The sequence below is a fragment of the Lolium rigidum genome, chromosome 2 (assembly GCF_022539505.1).
Source record: "Lolium rigidum isolate FL_2022 chromosome 2, APGP_CSIRO_Lrig_0.1, whole genome shotgun sequence".
Taxonomy (NCBI): domain Eukaryota; kingdom Viridiplantae; phylum Streptophyta; class Magnoliopsida; order Poales; family Poaceae; genus Lolium; species Lolium rigidum.
The window spans coordinates 285,947,611-285,969,869 of NC_061509.1; the positions used below are offsets into that span (position 1 = coordinate 285,947,611).

The 22,259-nt window shown below is 47.4% G+C and overlaps 1 protein-coding gene and 1 pseudogene across 1 annotated transcript; one reads left to right on the top strand and one right to left on the bottom strand.

The window, feature by feature from the left end:
- Nucleotides 1–5,784: 5,784 nt before the first annotated feature.
- On the bottom strand, nucleotides 5,785–10,136 carry LOC124689013 (probable monogalactosyldiacylglycerol synthase 3, chloroplastic). Its single transcript, XM_047222617.1, has 8 exons — nucleotides 9,751–10,136; nucleotides 9,421–9,593; nucleotides 8,212–8,373; nucleotides 7,956–8,097; nucleotides 7,279–7,503; nucleotides 7,108–7,170; nucleotides 6,930–7,004; nucleotides 5,785–6,413 (listed from the first exon to the last, which is right to left on the bottom strand). Exons 1-8 carry the CDS (start codon nucleotides 10,123–10,125, stop codon nucleotides 6,123–6,125), a joined length of 1,506 nt encoding a protein of 501 aa, XP_047078573.1. The 5' UTR covers nucleotides 10,126–10,136; the 3' UTR covers nucleotides 5,785–6,122.
- A 4,835-nt stretch (nucleotides 10,137–14,971) lies between these two features.
- LOC124691094 lies at nucleotides 14,972–18,585 on the top strand (annotated as a pseudogene).
- Nucleotides 18,586–22,259: the final 3,674 nt, after the last annotated feature.

Below are 22,259 nucleotides of genomic sequence, written 5' to 3' on the forward strand. Positions count from 1 at the left end.
CGGCGCTCCCAAGCATGGGGCCGCTCGATTCTTCACATGCATGTTCCAAATGTGCAAGAACAAGCAATGATGTTGCACATCGACCCTTTCTATGACCCAGGAGACACGGAGGCGCCGTAACGAATTCATGGCCTCAAGGAACCACCCCGTTCCTCCTCCCGGAGATGAGCTGGAGCCCGTGGTAGCTCCTCGTGGGAGATGCCTCTTCTTACCGATGAGATGCTCCGTAACTTCGACTTCTCCGTGTACGCTCATGGTGCTCTTCCTACTAGGATCGGCTCGTGCTCCCACTCCTCCCGCTCGATGATGCCGATGATGATGCGGGTGATGATGATACGGATGATGATGATGCACGCGAGAGCTCCTCCTCGCTTGGGTTTGGTCACTACTGATGGGTGCGATAGCATCTCTTTTCTTCGCCTTTTGGTGTTCCGATGCCAAAGGGGGAGAAGAGAGTAGAGTCTAGGACCACGGGGTTCTTTGAGTGCCACAAGCCATGGGAGTTGCCTTATTTGGATTTTATATGGCTTGTGCTTGTTTACTTTGAGTTTTTCAAGAACCATTTGCTATTTCCAATAATTCATGTATGGATGTGTATGGACGACTATTATGTGTGCTACTCTATGTTAGGATGATTATGTGTGCTATGCTTATATATCTTGATATGCACATCTCCATACCATGCTTGTTTCCTAAAGATATTGGGGGAGCTTCTCATGTTTCACAAATGGTGCACTTTGCATTCAAACGCAAATTCTCCAAGTGCACACATTATGGGGGAGCTTTCGTAATATCTTATATGGAATCAAGGTTTAGAGCTTATCATAATATCTATTTGTGACTCTAGTCTTGGTTTGTCATCGTATACCAAAAGGGGGAGATTGTAAGGGTATTTCACCCTTATCCATTATTTTGGTAACGATGACACCGTGCTAAAGTATTTGGCCTAATATGTTTATAAGGATAATCTCGTGTATTAGGCAATGAGGCGTAAATGGTGTATCAAAGGAACAAGAAGGCTAAAGGAGACCCCCCATTTCAACAACAATCAAAAAGGGGTTACAGGAGAAATCCGGTCACCAGCCCGGTCCAAACCGGCCAAGAACCGGCCAGTCCGGCGTGCTGGCTCGGTCAACCGGTCGAAACCGGCTCCAAAGGAGGAACCAGCAGATCCGGTTTGCGCCCGGTCAACCGGGCTCCCGACCGACGGGTCCGGCGCTCCGTCCGGCTCTACGGTCGGAAACCGGCAAGCAACCGACCACCAACCGGAGAAGCACCAGACGACGCAAAGGAGCCCCGATCACCGATCCGGCTCCGACCGGCCTTCGACGGGCTGTCCGGTCTGTGGCCCGGTCAACCGAGTTTGTCGAGGAAAAATGCTGAGGTGGCAAGTGGCAACGGCCAGATTTTGAAGAACACTATAAATACCCCTTCTTCTACCTTGGAAAGGTTAGGCAACATACTACAAGCTGTTCTTGAGCTCTCTCTCTCTTACTCCATTGCTAGAAACACCAAAAGCCTCAGATCTCCCTCCTCCTCCACCCAAACTCAAATCCCTCCGGGGAATCATTAGAGGAGGACCCGATCTACCGTTCTACCAAGCCAAATCTCATTCCCCCTTGTATTCATTGAGAAGCTTGCTTCCTAGGGTTCCTTGGAAACCCTAGGTGGGCAAGAGGAGTCCGAAGCATCCGGGCCGTGGATTTGCTCCGGCAAGATTGTGAAGGTTTGGAGGCTACCTCAAAGTTTACCACAAGTGAGTGAGCTATTCCTTCGTGGGATAGGCTCCGGAGAATAGGGTGAGCCTTCGTGGCGCGGGGAATCCTTCGTGGGACCTCCACTCCTCCAAACGTGACGTACCTTGTTGCAAAGCAAGGGAACACGGGAATACATCCCCGTCTCCGCGTGCTATCGGTTATCTCTAACCGAACTTTTTACTTGTGATTTAACTGCCTGTGAGAGCCTTCGTGCTCAAGTTAGTTGTATCCTCATATAGGTTGCTTCACCTAGTTTGCATTAGGCTCACCTTTATATTCCGCAAAGCCTAATATTGCAAAGAAAGAATTAAAATCTGTAGAAACCTATTCACCCCCCCTCTAGGTTTACCATCTCTATACTTTCAACTTCTCAAAAAAGGTATCATCTAGCGTGTTGAGAATGGAGCGAATATCCTAGCTTGGCGTGATCCCTGGATACCAAGAACAACATTCTTTCGGCCACTTTCGCAGCAAAGGTGATACCTTGTTAGTCACGAGTTGGCAAAATTAGGTAGAATACAACGTAGAACTGAATTCTGATTTCGAAACTAACCTAGGATATTGCCAAGGCAATTGTCTCCGACTGTAACTCTATGAACAATTAAATAAAATTCTCTTTTTCCCGTGTAAAAAAAGAGATGACCTGATGTGCCACGGAGTTATGGATGGATCTCAGTCTTGCGCAACCTAGCACCTACCATCGAGCACGGTGCGTTTCACACTACGGGCTCCTTTGATTTGAAGGATAGGAAAAACATAGGAATAGGAAAGGTATAGGATTGGAATAGCATGTCTACTTGAATCCTATAGGAAGATGAAGTTTGTTTGATTGTAGCAAAGGAATTTTTTCATGAGGTATGGGCTAATGCTTTTTTCCAATAGGAATTACACTACAAGATTCCTATAGGAATTTTTCCTATAGGCTATGTTCCTATAAATCAAACAACATGCATAGGAAATTTCCCATAGGAACCAAATCCTACACAATTCCTATGCAAATCCTTTGAATCAAAGGAGCCCGGACATGTGTTGGAGTTCACCCGATCCTAAGTATGGTGGATTTAGTTTAAATTAATGCTAGTACAACACTAGAACTAGTCGCTCTAATCTAGTAGCATCTCGGCAGAGAAGGAACACCTCGAGTGTAATGAAATCAAGTCAAGTCAAGATTCATCACGGGCAACCAACGTTGGTACCCTACACGCGCAGCGGCAGCGCCACCGGCTCGGCGGAGGACCGGCAGGTGGTTGGATCGTACCCGCCTCTCCCGGTAAAAATACCCACCGTCTACTAGTCAATCTCCTACGACTAGTCCATGTATGTACAGTAGTACGTCTGGATTTTACCGTGCCGCCACGGCGGAGCAAGGAGACCGCTGGCGGGGATAAAACGAAGCCTCGCGATCCCGCTGCCCCCTTCTCCTCCACTCCTCCGCAATGGAGGAGGAGGAGGAGCGGGACGACTTCCTCAAGGTCCTGCGAGCCCTCCGCGACGCCGCGCGGACCGTCGAGTCCGGCGCGGGCGACAGCGTGCCGGCCCTGCACGCGCTCCTCGCGCTCGAGGCCAGCGCCGACGACCTGCTCGCCGGCGACCCCGAGCTGCACCCGCTCTGCCGCTTGCTCGCCAGGGTCAGGGCGCTCTCGTTTTCGGTTGAGTTGGCGGCCGCCGAGGAGGAAGGCGGCGGGGTGGTTGGGCAAGTGCGGGCGCGGTGCAGGAGGTGCAAGGCGAGGAGAGGAATCGCGCGCGCGGCCGGGGACGTCGCGCGGGAGATCCAGGCCTGGATCGACCGCGAGCTCGCCAAGCGCCTCGTCGCCGCGCTACGGCGGGGCGGGGACGAATCAGACGCCCGGGCGAGCGCGCTGCTGGGGGAGCTGGAGGCGCGGCTGCTGGGACTGGCAACAGCGGGGCGGTTCGACGCGCGGCTGCAGGAGGCCGTGCTCCGGCACGGCGTGTTCGCCGCCCTCGAGGCGCGGCTGGCCGACACCGACCCCGCGGTCGGCGACGGGTGCGCGGGGGCGGTGCTGGCGCTGGTGCGGTTCAACCGGGACGTGTTCGTCGGGCCGGTGCTCATGGGCCCCGCCGTGGGCGCGCTCGTCTCCGCCTCGCCGTCTTCAACCGCGCCGCTGCGGGCGCTGAACGGGCTGGTGGACGCGATCCGGACGCCGCTGGTGGACGAGCTGCACGGGCGGGGCGAGCTACCGCGTGTCGTGTCCCTCCTCTGCGCGGCGGACCCGCGGGCCCGCGCGCTCGCGCTGGAGCTGGTGCTCCGCGTGGCGTACTACGGCCGCGGGGAGGTCCTCGACGCGCTGCTCGCCGAGGGGCTGGTCAAGCGCCTGCTCTGCCTGCAGCGCTCCGACCTCGGCGGCGCCGGCGGGTCGGCCACGGACTCTGACGGCGAGACGGCGGTGGCGGCGTCGCGGCGGCCGTTCGTGAGCGCGGTGGCGCGGCTGGCGGTGCAGGTGGAGGTCGGGCAGGGGCTGGGCCCGCGGGAGAGGCGCGCGGCCAAGCTCGACATCCTCCGGCGCGTGCGCGAGGCGGCCGTGTCGCCGGCCGAGGAGGCCTCCGTGCTCGCCGAGGTGCTCTGGGGCGCCACCCCGTGACGACGCCTGACGTCTGGGCCCCACCTGCCACCTGCGTAAGCGTGGTTGACTGGCTCGTCGCTCCGTCACTGTTGCTCGAATCTTGCTGTGAATAGGATGGCTGGCCGTGTAGATAGACCGGTAGATAGCGCAAGTGTAGGCGTAGAGGACTCCAAGTCCATGCACTGCGTGGACGGTGTAGTACAGGAGAGTCAAGCTTGTAAACATTGTTTTTAGCGTGTAAAAATATGGGTAGGAAATGCAGCGTAAATGCAGTGACAGCGAGAGATTGGACGAACAGCGTCCATAGCTATCATGGGGACATCTGATTGGCACCTGCAGGTACGTACGTGACGAGAGAATGGTCGGCACCAGGAGCCGTGAGTGAGACGTGCGATGAATCTCTCAGTACAAAACTCGGCTTGGCTACAATGTGGCAACGTCGATCTGGCGGTTTCCGGAGCGTGCCACGGCTCCACGAGACCGCGACACGTTGGAACCTGTCAACCTGGCGCTACGTTTTGCAGCCAGCAGCGTTCGTGGATCCACGTCTCGCCACAAGAATTCGAAATGAGCCCCCCAGGCTAGCTAGCTGGGTCGGTGAAGGGGACCTGCTCGAATCGCAGGTGCACTGGGTGAAAGACAAGGATATCTGAAGGCCAAGTGGTGGTAGCGGCGCAGCACCAGCACCAGCACCAGCACCAGCTGAAGAATGCGGCAGATACCTGAAAAAATGTCAATTCTTCTTCCTTTCTTCAGGCATCTTCGACATCGTGATGCATCGACACCTTTTGTCTTGTAAAAGGACCTGAGTGGGTCGTGACCTTTTCATCATCATTTGCCAGGAAAAAATCCCCGGCCCCTCGTCTCATTTGCAGCGGCTGCGACCTGCCAAAAAAGGTAGAGCAGGTAGTAGTAGCATCAGCATTCACTGAACATCAACATATACCGCTACAATTGAGACTCCACATCGACCTCTCGAACTCACAGGGGAATTGCTGTAGGCTTCTTTTAAGCAATGCTCGTGCTACTGCTAACCATAGATGTACGTAACAGCTTTTTGCCTTGCCGAGATCCAATCTGATATTCATACTCCAACAGTTTTTGTCTCAGACAAGATGAGAATCCAGCCAGATCTACTAGTGCTTGCTTTTATATATGGTTACTAGCAGTGAGATAAAGAACAGTTTCTGGCTGCAACCCATATGACAGCCTTGGCTGGTAGCTGGTAGGAAACCGTGATATACTTACTCTACGCATCACACCTCACAAGGTAGCTGCTATTGGTTCTTGTTCTTATTAAGGACTCACAACACCCAATCAATCAAAGAACATATATGTACATCACTCACTAACTTCACCAAACCCAAGAGTTCCACTCACACCATCTGTCATCATATCATACACTTCTTACACTGACCCAATGGCGCACTAACATAATTTACATGTAAAAAAACAAATTCAATCCACAAAACTGAAGTTTGCTTTACAAGCCAACCAGTGACGTCCCCTGTGCAACGAGGGAACGGTAAAGAATGGTGTTCAACGAATCATTTTTTTCCACAGATTTACATGAACACGGTAGTATTACACAGGAGCAGTTGTCAGTCAATGGAGCCCATAGAAACTACCGCCAGCGGAATCAACAGATGAAACAAAACAGGCTGAATCACTTGCCAGATTTTCCTTTCCTTTTCTTCTCTTTTCTTTTCAAGGATAACACTGTAGGCATATGCAAAGCGCAAAGAGATGTTGCAACTCTAGCTATGTACACGGCTTCAAGGCTTCAAAGAAGGATCTCGCTTGGGTTTATGTCAGGAGATGATATGAAGAAGGATGATGTCAACGAGCTGGAGATCTGCGCTTTCACTCCTTGCTCCTGGGAGAGCTCGTGGATGTCTCGGACGATGTCGAACACGGCTTCCGGCTGGGCCAGTTTCAACGCGTTTTCGGACATTTTCTTGTGCTCATCCTTGCCTGGACCGAACCAATGGGCAACAAGCGTGGCAGTTTCCTTGGGACTTTTGGAGAACACGCCTGCACCGTTGTCCACCACATAAGGGACATTCCCAACTTCCTGGATGCAAGAAAACATACTTGTGTTAGATGATATTGTTCGGTGTCGACTACCTGCTATCCAGAAAGAAGCACATAACTACTGCAAGTTGTAGGTTGCACAAAATCAATGCCCGGCCATTTTGTTTATTGTATAGTATTAGTCTCACAAGAAGTTTGGAATAAACTATAATAAAGTAGCATTGTACAAAGATGACATATAGGAAGAAGTTCGCGAGACAATGCCCAGCCTATTCATTAGAATAAAGCTAGTGAGGACTGTGTTTTCTTCGGATCAGTAAAGATGACACATAGGAAGAAGTTCGTGAGACAATAACCATAACAAGCATGGCATTGTCCCATGGTCAACTTTTACTAGTATCATTAACCCAAACATATGTTGATGATGTTCTTAAAGGACTAGAAACGTAGCAGACTATTTTGACCTCTGAACTGTCAGTTCGCTGTAGAGTTAAATACATATACTGTGAACGTTTATTGCAAAAATGTGAACTGTGGTGAGTTAGTAGACACAGACCTGTCCAGGTATAAAGTCATTTAGGATGATAGGAAGCCCCCTAATCAACGCTTCAGCAATGGTTCCTGGTCCAGCCTATTGAACCAAAATAACAACACAAAAATGGAAGTATGAGTTCTCAAAGACCTTCAAAGGAAGCAGCATGCCAACAATCGAGACGGATCAAGAATATATATACCTTGGTTATAATACAATCACAAGCCCCCATCCATTTCTCCATTTGGGTCTCAAATCCCCTAATCTTTTGTTAACAAAGACAAAATTTCAATACAAAATATCCACCTTGTCTGGGCACATGAGAAACAAGTTGAATCTTTAAAAGGACCAAAAACGTAACATTTGTCTATACCTTTACTGGCATTTTCCATTCAAGAGCCTGCAATGAGGAGCTCAGTGTTTTGTTCCGACCACAGATGACAACAAGCTGCCCAATAGGTTTTCCCAGCTCTTGGTCAAACAATACCTCTCCAAGGGCTTTTGCGGTCTTCTTTACAGGACCCATGCCCTCTCCACCTCCCATCAGCAACACTGCAGGTAGCTCAGGATCCAATTCAAGTTCCTTCCGCAAATCATCCTGATGAGTAATTGGTTAAAAGCGTTTTAGTTGGAAAACAAGTAGTAAGAATTTGCATTAAGACCCACACCACTGTACAGATACATTTGCTTGTCCCTGGAAAACACAGCCCAGAATGTTTTACATTTTTTGGGTACACAATATTTGGCACTTAAATACACAGTACTTGGCTACAGCCAAAATAGATAAGAGAACAACAGAATAAATACAACAAGTGAACCGCTATGTTTTGAAAGGAAGATATACAAAAAAAAAATGAAAGCGGTTTGGCTTCGAAACATGTAACAACAGCCCTAATGTTAAATAAGAGTATATACCTTAACAAGAACAGCACGACAGAATGAATACAACAAAGGAACCGCTACGTTTTGAAAGAAAAATATACAAAAAATGAAAGCTGTTTGGCTTCGAAACATGTAGCAACAGCCCTAATGTTAACTAAGGGTACATACCTTAACAAGAACAGCACGGCAGAATGATGGTCGAATAGGAAGACCAAACACACGGATCTGAGAAGGCTGTAGGTCATCCAGTGCTGCCCTCTTGGCTACTTCTTCTGATGGGCAGTAACATCTATTCACATTAGGATGGAACCTGTATATATTTGTTACAAGATTTTAACTCTATGATTAAAGTGCGTCAAAAGCAGTGATTTTACTGAAAATAAAACATTGTCCAGGTTTTCCCCTTATTGATAGATGAACCTACCATGTAGGGTGACAAGTGTTGAGGTCAGTGATGACAGTGGTGAAAACTACTCTGTTCTGCAGACCTTGCCATTTGAGTACCCATAGAGGAATGTGTTGCATGAGGGGATGGACACTGATTATTATGTCTGGCTTGTACTTCTTCAACCCAGCCTCAACCTTCCTTCACCCATAAAAAAGAAAATATTCAGAAAAAACAACTTCATGAAGAGACAAAGTTTAACATATGGATCATTGAACGCAGATTGTAGGCCAACTTTCGAAGTGATACCAGCATTATAATGTAACCATGTAGTGTAATCAGATCATAGTAGATAGTACCATACATAACTGTCAACACATATTAGCAATGACAGCATCTAAGCAAAGCAAACATTAGAAGTACCGACTTAAGTTGATTTTTAAACTGCTAATTGGTACGTAGGGATGGTGGTTTGAAGTATAGAAAACAGGGATCCAAGAAATAATCAGATCGCATATTCCATAGTGTCATTGTGGTCTATTAATGTCTGGTCATGATCTGGAAACAATAAGCCAGGACAGACTGGCAGTTGTGAAAGCATATGCTCATGTGAACCACTTAAAATTGATGCTTACAGGGTAGCAGCAATGCAATGCAATCATTCTAGTGACGTCCTAGAACACCACGCTTACAGGCAACAGGGTGACACCAGCAGAGAGTTGGTGTGTTGATGGACTGATGCTCGCAAATTTGAATTTCTTGAAATGCTACACTTCCTAGTTCTATGCCCTGCCAAACCCATATCCCAGCCTGAACTGGTCAATATGGTTGAATATCTGACCTCAGTGCCAGTTTATTAAGAGAGCTGCATTTCAACAGCATATCCCAAATTCCATACATCACATGACAGCGAATTTAGCGCATATATTCCTAGTCAAGACAGGAGTAGGCCTTATAAAACTATCAGCGCGATATGAAGTGGTGGGGAGATCTGGCATTATAAAATACTGAGTGCGAGCGATGCTGACAAAACTGCTGATCCATTAGAAAATCTGCAACTAGGTAAAGGGATTCGCGGTCCACCAGCCAATGACAGCAAATTCGCAGTGTGGCGTGACAATGAAACCACATCGAATTGTTTGTTTGTTCGGTTATAATCCCGAAGAAGAAGCTGTGCGTGAAGCGAGAGAAAACGTTGCAGTAGGAAGTAATCAACCCGGCATGATGGAAGAGAAACATTCTGCTTACTTGGCGTAGAACGAAGCGAGCGCGGCGAGGTAGAAGTTGTGGACCCATCTGGGCGATGTTCCGTGGAAGGCCACCTTCCAGAGCTGCACGTGCTTCACCATGAACTTGTACGAGTTCTCCATGTTGTTGAGCGGCCAGCCGGCGTGGTCCTTGCAGAGATCCTTGACGAAGACCTGCCCCCAAAAAAATTCGAAATCGAAGCCCCATTATTATTAGGTTAGGGCGGCCGATCGAACGCATCGAATCGAATCGACAGATTGGAAATTACTAATTCCAGCGAATTATTTAGAATTGACGGAGAGGAGGGTTCGGGGAGGGGGGTGGATTTACCCGGTAGTCGTCGCCGAACTCGATGCGGAAGGCGTCCTTGATGGCCTCGGCGGATGCGCGGTGTCCGCCGCCGGTGTCGCTCATGAGGATGAGGACGTTTTTGGCGCGGTTGGCGCCGAGCTGGACGAGCTCGACGGTGCCCTCCTCCTCCTCCCAGAAGGGCTGTTCGTCGTCGTCGTCGGGGCCGGCGGCGAAGGAGGCGGCGGAGGCGGAGGGGGAGGAGACGGCGCGGCCGGCGGCGGAGAGCTCGCCGGCGTAGGAGAGGCTCTTGCGGAAGCGGCGGCGCATGCGCTGCTGGTGGTGGTACGCCGCCACGCTCTCCAGCACCGTCTCCCGGATCGAGCGCGCCCGCGGCGACGCCGTGGACGCCGCCATCGCCTGCGCGCGGGGGGCGGCGGCGGAATTGGGAGGCGAGTGGGTGGGCAGGGGTGGCTCGCGCTTAAAATTGGCGTGGGGCGGAGAGGGAATGGAGGGACGGAGGAGAGAGGCCCGAGCTGGCTGGCGCGGCCGGAAGACAGCGCTGGAATTTTGGAGGGAGGTTGGGGACGGCGGTGGTGGTGGTTGTTGTCGCGTGTTTTATGCGTGTTTGGTTGTTTCTGAATTCTGATTGTGGGAATTTGGAGGGGCTCTTTGTGGTGACGGGTGCAAGAGTTTGAGGGTTTTGGAGGAAAAAAGTGAGAGGGACAATGATTAGGTCAAACCTGCACGAGAAACCTACACTATTGGAGTACTTGCGTGGAATATGCTCGCATTACTTCTGTCGAATATGCTTGTAGAAAAAAAATACCCGTGTATATATTTTGGACTTAGTAGACAGTAAGCTTTGTCTGATCAACCTCGTACAAGCCAAGGTGTCTTCGTCGAACCTTGCCACCTTAGAATACACAAAAAGAAAAAGAAAAAAAAGGGGGGGCAAGCGTGGGTGAACAACTGGACGCCTATTGACCACCATAGGAAGCAAGAGTACAAGAACTACTTCAGAAAGATGCTGTGTTGTGACGTAGCGTAGGGAAATAATTTGAATTTTGTACAATTGACTAGAGAAATAACAAGAGCAAATATCACAAAACAACGACTACTGGAATTAGTGTTTCACCAAAATTACAGATGCAAAATTATCAGAGAACAGCAACTTTTGAAGTACGTTGGTTCATAGAGCTCAAATCTCATGATTTAATCAGCCTCACGTCGTTTTCGACAAGTTGATCCCACCAATCACGTCCCAAACCATAGGCCAACATTGAAGTAAGTGTTGTAATTATGCCAATATTTAGACCAAATAACATATTTTTACTAATATACTTCATCCGTTCCATAATTGTTCTCGATGTATTTGACACGTTTTGTACATAGATACATCCAAATCAGAGATAAGAATTATGAAAATAAATATGTAGCTCGAGCCGTGGCCCCGGTTGTCCGAGGTGTGTAGATCCCCCCTGAGGTATAGAGACATGGTGCAATTGATATCTTCTTGACATTGCTATATTCATAGTAATATTGTATATTTGATTTTGATCCCACCTTTTTATGTAAAAGTTACCACGTTATTATTCTATGAAAAGAAATACATGATGCTAGTGCTCATGTTTTTGTTTTGGTTACTTTCTTTGCATCCCCAAAGACTTGGATGATTAAACACTTAATTCTATCTAATCGGGTGGCAGGTTCGAGGGCCTTAAAACTCAAAAAACTTTGAATCCCCGCGTACGTACGGAGGCAGCGACGGATCAATGGCTAATGGCTGGTAGTAGTGCAGAAACCTGCAGTGCAATCCAGTGGTGTGCACGCACGAGAAAGGAAATCTTGACGATGCAATGCTCGCAACACTAGCGCGCGCGTCCGTCCCGCCCGCGCGACGTTATTTCCTGGTCGAAACGTCGCTATCGCCGGAAAGGAAACGGATAAAGCTGGGTAGATTAGCGATAAATATAGACTGGCATCTCGCATCACGGAAGCATCCGTGTAGCGGATGCGAGCAGAAATAGGAGCATGGGCGAGGGCGGTCGTGCAAAAGCATCCGGATCTTGAGAAAACAATAAAGATGCCAAGTGGCACGTGGGGGCCACAGCCATGAGTGGAAGGCCTGCGCTGTCTCTGCGGTGGGATCTCCGGGAATGATCCCAGGAATCCGGCGGATTATTCCGCCCCGAGCCCCGCGCGGCGCTGAGTGGAAATTGCCCTGTGGGGATTTGGGATCGAGCGGCTCCTATTTTCTGTCTTGCGCGGGTGGACGGCTGGCCGGGAGCGCGGGCCGGACCTGGTCGCGCGCGGTCGTGCCCAGAGGCTGGACGACGATTGGACTAATTGGAGTTTTTTTTTTGAGATGTGGACTAATTGGAGTTGAACCAATATGAATTGGTCAATCCCAAGATCCATCGGATCAGTTTCGTCGACGCAGTCTCTCGGAGGAGTTCATAGGAGCAGGGTGTGCGTGTGTGCGTTCATAGGGATGAGTGTGTGCGTGTATATGAATGTTTTTTCGCAAAAAAAAAGTTGGCTTCAAGTCTTGGTCTTGCCTAGTATAGAGATTGTTTCCTCGTATGTGTGAACATCTTTGATTGTATTGTGTTTCACAAAAAAGAAAGTCGGCTTCAAGTCGTGGTCTTGCCTAATATAGATGGGCACGAGGTGGCCTAGCATACTACTGCACGTTGTAGTACTAGTTAAACTCCAGCTATTTAGGTGCTAGGGATAGGGAACTCTACCCCACATACTCACCCTTTTTTGTAAATCCGTGGCACGAACTTGTTCTCTTATCATGTTCATCCCAGTTCATTACAATCCCACGTAGACCCCCATTACTGTGGGAAATTTGTGAGGCCCCACCCTTCATACGGTACACCGCGTCCGTTGATATGAGAGAGGAAACAATCATAGCTCACTTCTCCATCCCATTCCATGTCTTAAGGTTAACACGTGATTTACGCCGCAAGAATCACTAGACGATATTGTTGTTAACCATATGTGAATAGATAACGCAATTGCAATGGAACCCGCATAACTCAAAACACGGTTCCATTGCCCACCACATAGTCATATTCATTATTGTAAAAGTAATGATTTCCTTTTAAATGCAGGAATGATACGAATACTACTTTGCAAGTAATTTGATAAAAATAATCAAATGGCATGAGCAAGTGACGAACTTGCCTTTCTTGACTACAAGATTATGCATTCAAAAGCTTCGATATGATATAACTCCAAATTCTGAAAGAACATCGTTTTCTGAACAATGTTTGAAGAACTAACAAAGATGTTATAATGCATAAGTATGAGATACAAATGCTCTAAGCGTAACATAAACCCGATGATTTAGGTTTAGTGAGTTGTAATGATTTCTTTAGAATATGTTGCACTTTTAGGGTGGTTCTACAAACAAATTTCTTATTAGGGTTTGGTTAATTTGGTATCATATACAAGTGGTGTAATACATCATAATAATGATATTGTAGTTACAAAAATGTGTTACCGACGAGCATTTAGTAACGCATGTTACTACAACGTATCTTGTAACATAATTTTCAACATTATGTAACAATTACTATGTGTGACTGTGGACACCACTTAGTAACACGGCCTAATGGAACACGTCTCAAAATCTGCTACTATGTGGCCTAGTAACATTATTTTGAACCTGTTGTAACACAAGACTGTGTTACCAAAGCTCTGTCTTGTTGTATTGACATCGACCAAGTGATATTGGGCTCTTATTTTCTAGATTTAGATCTAGATATTGGAGTGGTCCAGGTGTGATAGATCTAAATCAAGATAGAGGGTGCGGTGCACCTAGTAGAGGTAGATGTGCATCGAGTATCAAACATTGTTGGTTAAATTGGTTAAAATAAGGGTAGAGGAGGGAGGAAACGAGTTGGAAAGTGCGGATGGTCGGGTTTCAATGGGGAGGAGTGAAGTGGGAGAGTTGTGAGAGGGAAAAAATCGTAGTGTCGGTGTATACAACTCCAGGTTACTGCCGGCGCACCAGAATAGATGGGTGCCGGTGGTAATGTGTGTGTGGGCGCCGAAATGAGGGTGGCTCGGCCCAGGAAATACTGCCAACTCAGTGGCTCAGCATGCACCGACGATAGGAGAATACTACTGGCGCACTTCTGGGCCGTGCGCTGGCGGTATTTCTTGGGCCTGGCCTGAACCGGTTCTAGCTTTATCGCCGGCGCGCCAGTCTGGACGTGCGCTGGCGGTATTGTCTTCTCACCGATGCTCCTAAAAGTTGGTGCGCCGACGACAAATAGCACCGGCGGGCACATTTTTTGGCGCGCCGGTGCTACCCATGGGCCTATAGTTGTTTTCTTAGTAGTACCATGCAACCGTTTGTTTGCACCCAAAATACATGTCTTGTCACCGCTCCTCCGGCTGAAGACGTAAGCACATACGGTTTCAGTGAGTAGCAATAGGAATAACCTGCAAGAAGGAAGCACAATATGATTTGTTAAAGATAATGTCATCACGAACATGCCATATTGCCCAAAGAAGAGTTGAAACACCAACTCTAATCTGGCCTTTGACTCTTTTGTTTAATCCATTGATCCAATTTATGTTGTAGATATTTTCTTTGTCATTATTTTACAATCTTAGCTTTATTTTCTCTCAAAATGTTCATATATTGTTGTTTGCTCGCCGTATGACGGGTAAGCACGCGGCAATCCGCGCTTCCTACCAGCGGAGAATATGAGCTATTTGAAGAGAAAAAAAGGTTGTGAATTGCTATTAAAGTAGAAAATATAATTTGAGAGCTTAAAACGTAGGAGAAGCGCTCAGGTGGCCATTCGAGGGCTCAATTTCATGGAAAATGTTGGACGTCCTTGCTAATTCGGACATCCTATCGCTAGCTAGAACATCTATGGTGAAAATTTGCGGCCTCACACCCGATATGAAAGCTGCCGGTTGCATGCGCGGTATATGTCCTTGGTGATTTTTTTTTATTTAGAGTCCAAACTGAACTCACCTAAACCTTTTTTTTTTGGGGGAATGAACTCACCTCAAGCTTTCCTTGTATTTTTGTTCATCTTAATTTGTAGAGATGTGCTGGATCACGACAAACAAACATCATCGTGTGCGTTATGTATTACGTAGGTGTATAACCCAGCCGAACCCCGGTCTACTATATATAAGATGAACAAAAATACAACCAGGGATCGATCTTCTACAACCAGGGATCTAAAGTTAACGAGAACGTCGATCGAAAATCAGAGGAAAGCTTCAGATGGACGTCGCGACGGCATGTCCAGACATCCATCAGCACGACCTCGTGAGTTTCGGGCCCGGGCTGCTCGACTGCGGCGTAGTTGAGGCCAAGGGCGCCGCGGTGGAGGAAGACGGCACCTCTCCCCCGGTCCCCACGTTCAAGATTCTCCGCCTCGACAATTCCACCGTGACCAAGAAGGCCAGCGACCTCACCGTGATTGACAGGAGCTACCTGAACATTGCCCAGGTGGTTGCCTCGGCGTCCAACGTCGGCGGCCAGATCGGCTCCATCACCGGCGCCACCACCATGCTCGACCTGGTCAAGCTCGACGAGCGCGGCGAAGTGGTTGAGACCGTCAGCGGCGTGTCGCCGTCTCGCGTGCGGCGTGTCAGGGCGCTCGGCCACGGCGACCTGGTCGTCTCCGGGCCGTGGCTCGGCCAGGTCTCCAAAGTGTCCGTGGACGTCGACGTGTCGTTCGACGATGGCGCCATCTGCACGGTCGCCGACGCGGAGGGCAACGAGATGCTACAAACAGTTTCGGGATACCACTATGAGAAATACCTCCCTCAGAAGAACAGTCGTTTCTTCCCGGGGCAGCGGGCCGGAAGTGCAGGTAGTGTTTTCAAAGACGCCCGGTGGCTTCGTGGACACTGGCACGCCGACCGCGATGTAGGCACCGTCGTGAAGGTGGAGATGTCCAGCGTCCTCGTCCACTGGATCGCGTCAGCACACTGCGGCACCGACAAGCGGCTCGTCGAGGAATCCGCTCCTCCGGCCTACCAGAACCCTCGCGACTTGACCTTCTACTGCGTGGCTCACAACAATTTCGGCTGGGGGCCAGCTGACCGCTGCTTCTTCACCGAGCCAGCTTCGACGCATGGTGATTCATCTTCTGCTCATGATCCTCAACTGGAGGAGGCGGAGGAGCAACAACATGGCGCATGCTTGGATAAGGTGGAGCTGCCCATGACCGTCGCCAAGACCCGCACCTATGTTGACGTGCTGTGGCAGGACGGCACACAGCAACATGGCGTGCCATCGGAGTCCGTGGTCCCTTTTAACAACATCAACGACCAAGAATTCCTCCCTGGTTACCATGTTGTTGACAATGCATCTCTTGACGGTGCAACCCCTAGTAGTACTATAAACGATGACACTGCTTCAGATGGTAGCACCAAACCGGCTAGGCGCGTTGGTGTTGTCAGGACCGTCTGTTGCAAGAACCAAACGGTAAATGTGTCATGGTTCAAGGCGGCAGCATGCCTTAACGAGGCTAGGGAGGTCGAGTGCAATGATATCGTGAGCGCCTACGATTTAGAATTGCACCCTGGTGACACCACTGACCTAGGAGATACTGTTGTTCGCCTCCTTCCGTCAGGATCATCTGACGGTGAAACATCAATAGAGTCACAGAGCAAGACGGAGAAGAACGTTGCCCCCACCAATCTTTCCTGGGTGGGATGTGTTATTGACCTTCCTGATGGCCACGTGCAAGTCAAATGGGGTGACGGTAGCATCTCAACGGTACGTGTATGTGCTTTACAGTCGTGGATATCATAAAATTATCCTAGGCTCCTTGAAGCTTACAGATTTTTTGAAAAGCTAGCGCGCCGTAAGTGTGAAAATATCATTGAATTCTTTGCCAGTTACATATACTAGACGATGAGTGCCTTGTAAAATCCCATGAACAAATGTGGTAATTTTTAGGCTACAGAAAATACACAAATTATGTGGATCTATATATAATGCATGCACCTTTTCTGTCACAGATACACATATCCCGTTCATGCATAAGTGTTAATTTTTTCTTTTTTTTGCAGATATATATAGGTCACATGATCATATATATACTTGTAGCCTTTTCAAACTATACTGAAACTCTAAATATGTTCTTTTATTCCCCTGAAATATCTTCTGCTATGGATTTCCTTTTTAGTTTTTACACTATGTATGTACTGAGCTTATTAGCTATTGTTGACTTGATTGAGCATGCTGCAGGTGTCGCCCCATGAGATCGTCGTCGCCTACGAGGAGGACTACATGGAACTAAAAGATAAAACAGATGAGGACAGCGACACCGACTCAGCTAGCACGGTATCTACTTATCCAACATTCTACTACTTCTACGCACTTGTACCAAGGACGAACGCTCGATACCAGACAATTTCCAGTGTCTATATATTTGTTATAGCTAATTATTACTGGAGAAGAGCATTCACCAATTGATGCGGCTATATTATTCTAGGACAATGATCCAATGAATCCAGCAGAGGATGGCGATGCTGAAAGCAGCAGCGGTGAATCCAACGAAGACGGCCTGTTACAATCAGCGACGTTTAAAGGCCGGTTCAGTTCTTTCGTCTGGTCTCTGATCCGATTGGCCTGCGAAGTGCTGTCCCAGGGTAAGGGGTTCCTGACGATGTGGCCTCTGTCATGGTTCCCAAACTCGGGGTTACCTGCACCCACCAAGGAGAACATCCGAGCACCCACCAACGCATCCGGAGGGGAAAAGAATGCTACAGATGCTACCACTGATGACCAATCTTTCCGTTTCTCACATTTTGATGTGCTGCAGATCCCTCCTGATCACCATTATATTGACACCGCAGATGAGGTATTTGTTGCTTCTTATCGGAAAACAGTTCATTGGGTTGATGAGTTGATCTATGAACTCAAAATTAATATGCACTTCAGTTATTCTTTTTTAATATGCACTGCATAACCAACGCTATGTTTATTTCACCAAATACAGGTAAGCCGTGGAAAGAGTTGGCCTAAGACAGTACAAAAGGAATGGAAAATTCTAGAGAATAACATGCCAGGTACCAGTAGGAAATAATTTTCATTGTTACACCATTCACTCATGCCAACTGCGAACTGAAAACTTCTTTGTTTGCAGAGACCATCTACGTGCGAGGGTTCGAGGATCGCATGGATCTTCTGCGTGCGGTGATGGTTGGAGCGAGCGGGACGCCATACGAGGACGGGCTCTTCTTCTTCGACCTCCAACTGCCACCGTCCTACCCAGCCGTGCCACCGCAGGTGTACTACCACTCCTTCGGTCTATGCCTCAATCCCAACCTCTACGAATCCGGCCATGTGTGCCTCAGCCTGCTCAACACATGGGGCGGCGAGGGACTGAGGTGTGGTTACCGGCCGAGTCGAGCCTCCTCCAAGTCCTTGTGTCCATCCAGGGCCTCGTCCTCAACGACCAACCATACTACAATGAAGCTGGCTACGAGACCTTGGTAGGTACACCAAAGGGCCGCCGCAATGCGTTGCCCTACGGAGAGAACGCTTATCTTCTCACCCTCCGGAGCATGCTCCACATACTGCGCCGCCCGCCCCAAAAATTCGAGGCGTTCGTCAAGGACCACTTCCGCAGCCGGGGGAGGTTTGTGCTCAGGACATGCGAGGCATACCATCAAGGATGTGTTGATGCGAGCGTCTTGGAAGATGCTGATGCCACCGTCGTAGGTAGAGAGCGACCTTGCTCGGTCGGGTTAAAGCTTGCTCTAGCCAACATGATACCAAGCCTCGTGGCGGCCTTCATAGAGATCGGCGCCGAGGGGTGCGAAGAGTTCCAGAAGATGAGTGTCTCATTGCCACAATCTCTTAGCACCACTCAATAGACAAATAAAGTATGTAACGAGGGTGTTATAGACTTATGTTTTTATTCGAAAAGGAGAGAACCCCTGGGTCTTCACAGATTGATGCACACAAATTTTGTCATACTTGTTAAATTGCTAAGATTTTTTTGAAGGGGAATCATGGACTTTATTAATTAAACTCTCCATTTCAATGAATAAGGCTTATACATTTAGTAAAAAAGTCATCGTTCTCTAAGTTTGACCAATTTTATAAACCAAATATGAATATTCACCATAAAATATATTTTATAATTTTTTTGTTTAAATTGAGATGTTTATATACTTCATTCTTACGTTTGGTCAAACTTAGTACATATTTTTACTTTCGAAAATAAATGTACAAGTTTTATTCATCGAAAAAGAGGTACTAATAGGTACCCGCGTTTGTACAGTCATTCGCGATCTCAAGGTTGACAAGGTTGCTGAGCCAATACATCACTTTACTCAAGCTTACCTTGTATATGCGATGAAGCAACTCTCGAATTCCCTGAATTGCGTTAACCAATGCGCTAATTTATTAGAAGTTTGGTCTACTTTTCTGATGTTGATATGGATATGGATATCTCGATGTAGACGAAGCAGCTACTGAATTTCCCCGTAGATGCACCAATACGGTGAGTCGGTTATCTGTCGGCCATGCTGCAAGTGATCACTAGAAACACCCGCAGGCAATCTGTCTCAAGAATTGCAGTCCAGCAACGTTGGACAACGTGTTTTGGGTCATGTTCTTCCAGATGTTGGCTTTCGTTGTAAGGGTTGTAAGAGCTAGGGAAATAGAGTCAACTTTCATACCGTTTCAGCACCACTTATTCTAGTTGTCCTTTTAATTTTGTACACTTGTACGGGTCCCTCTCCTTTTGCCTCAGAAGGTGATCACAAACATTATGTCATATTTGTTAATAAATTACTTTTGATACACTTGGTTTATTTTATGGAACGTCGTTTACAATTGAATCCTAGATATCAGGCTTATGGTATATCTCTACATCTTTCCGTGGGTTTCTTTCCTGGGAAAACCTATATACAGGCGTCCCATCCGCGTCCCTGCAGTAGCATGGAAATAAAGCAACTCAATCACGTGGGCCGTCCCGTACGTATGCGATTTAGGAGAGAAGACATGCGATCTAGAGTTGAAAAATAAGGCCTTACTAGGTAAATGGTTGGTTAGGTTTTTAACAGAGGATGGTGTATGGCAAAACTTGTTGAGGAGGAAGTATGTAGCCTTAAAAGCAATGTCTCAGGTTTCTTGGAAACCCGGAGATTCGCATTTTTTTGGACTGGCATCATGGTAACTAAGAAGCATTTCTTTCCATACGGTTCCTTTTCCATTAGGGATGGGTCGGAGATACAGATCTGGGAGGATAGGTGGTTGGGTGCAACCACACTCCGGGAACAATATCCAGTCTTGTACAAGATAGTATATCATAAAGATGTTACCCTTCAGGGAGTGATGGAAACCTCCCCCATCTATGATGTTCAGACATGATGTAGTAGGTCCCCGTTTAACCTCTTGGAACGAATTGCTACAGAAATTAGCTTCAATCCAACTGATTCAAAGAAACTCACAAAGAATGGCATATTCTTGGTTAAATCCATGTACGTAGCGTTAACAGAACCTATACAACCGGTTTATAATAATAAATGCATTTTGAGGCTGATGATACCACTGAAAATAAAGGTATTTGCTTGGTACCTACGTTGTGGTGTTATCCTCACCAAAGATAAACTTGCAAAACGCAATTGGCATGGCTGTAATAAATGTGTTTTCTGTCACGAGGATGAGACGATAAAACATCTTTTTTTCTATTGCCGGTTCGCTAAAGCTATATGATTAATCATTCAGATAGGATCTACCTTACATCTACCTCGAAGCATTGCAAATATTTTTGGCAATTGGCTAAATAGGGTAGAGGCCAGGTTTAAAAATCTTATCAGAGTGGGAGCGATCGCCGTTATTTGGTCGCTATGGCTATGTAGAAATGACAAGATTTTTAACGACAAAAACTCTTCTCTTATGCAGGTAATTTACCGGTCTACAGCTACGCTCCGTTCATGGTCGTCACTTCAGCGCGTGGAAAACCACAACCTATTTACGGAGATGTCTACACGATTGGAGAATTCAGCGAATGAGTTTATTACCCAACATGGGTGTCTGCATAGTCTGCGGATTGCAGCTCCTACTCCATGATAGACATCTTTCTCGTTACATTTCATTAAGAATCTAAGTTGTAAACTTCTTAAACGGCTGTTTACATCCTACCTATGCAGATGTCGAGTGTAATACATCAAAACTTTTGACTAATAAAGCGCCTTTTTTCGAAAAGAAAACACGTCGTGCAGTGCAGACCTACCTAACGCCATAATATTCCTACAGTATTATGGCTACTCTACCTTCCTCCGTATGATCCACAGGTTCCATAGTTGATACATAACCACGTGAAAAGAATCTGGGTACGAGCGTAAAGAGCAAATACTCACACGACACTTGGTGAAGATTGAAGTTGCAAAGGTTTGCAATTAACGAATTTACCATATATGTCTTGCTCGTACACATTTGAATATATGAACAGCTGTGTGCATCTTATTATGCAGAAGCTGAGTGTAATGCTTAGAACTTTTTAAGTAATAAAGCGTTCTTTATCAAAAAATATGCTTAAAGCGGGCATTGCCCTACTTCCTACACACACAAAATATATTGCCCCGCTGAGACAAAAAAGATAGCAAAACCAAGAATACCAGTATTTCTAGAGAAAAGAAAAATAACCACTTTGTTATCTATTGCTCCTGGCTAGCACCACCACAAGAGCCTCATTTTTTTTTTGAACATATCATTTCTTCAACAACACTTTTGCAGAGAGGAGCTTGCACATGGCAACACTTTGGTCCGACCAGATATCTCTAAATGAACCATCAACATTTGCTTGAGAGCTAGCCAAGCATCTAAACCTGAAAAGCTGTATTCTAAATCCTGAGAGCTAGCCTAGCATAGTGGTCTGCTTTGAAGTTCAAACTTCTAGAGATATGATATATTCTATCAGAGTGAAAAGAGCTACTATTGAATACATTAGCTAGCTGTGGCCTGATTTCCCAATGACCAGGTGCATCCTGTATATTGAGATGAGCTGCAGCTTTGGCAAGTGTAGCATTGTCGGTGAAGAAAGTAACTTGGTTGAGTCGAAGAAGGTCTGCAAGCTTCGCTGCAAGAAGAAGACCAAAGGCTTCGGCCTGTAGCACCGAAGATACTGGCGGCGAGATAGCCGCGATGAAGAGCTTGGCACACTGATTACCTTCCACCTGAATGTATATTCCTAGCCCAGCCGGCCTAGGAGAATTTCGCTGCTCCTCAACTTGTACCCATGATGCATCTGTGAATATTTTGGTGCCTGTGATGATTGATGGTTCAGCCATGGTCGATCCAAGGACGACATCAAGCGGTGGTGCTGGTGCTGGTGTATGAATGTTGTTTACTTGCAAGTTGTTGTGTTGTTGAGTGGAGCTTAGGAACTCTAACTTAGTAGCACTGGTAATAGCACTAGCTGCTGCAAAAACCTACGATGGCCTGCTTACTTTCCTGCAAAAAAGAGTGTCGTTTCGAGCCTTCCATAGACACCATAAGAAGGTATAGAGAGTAGTAGGTTTTATTTGTGGATGTCCAG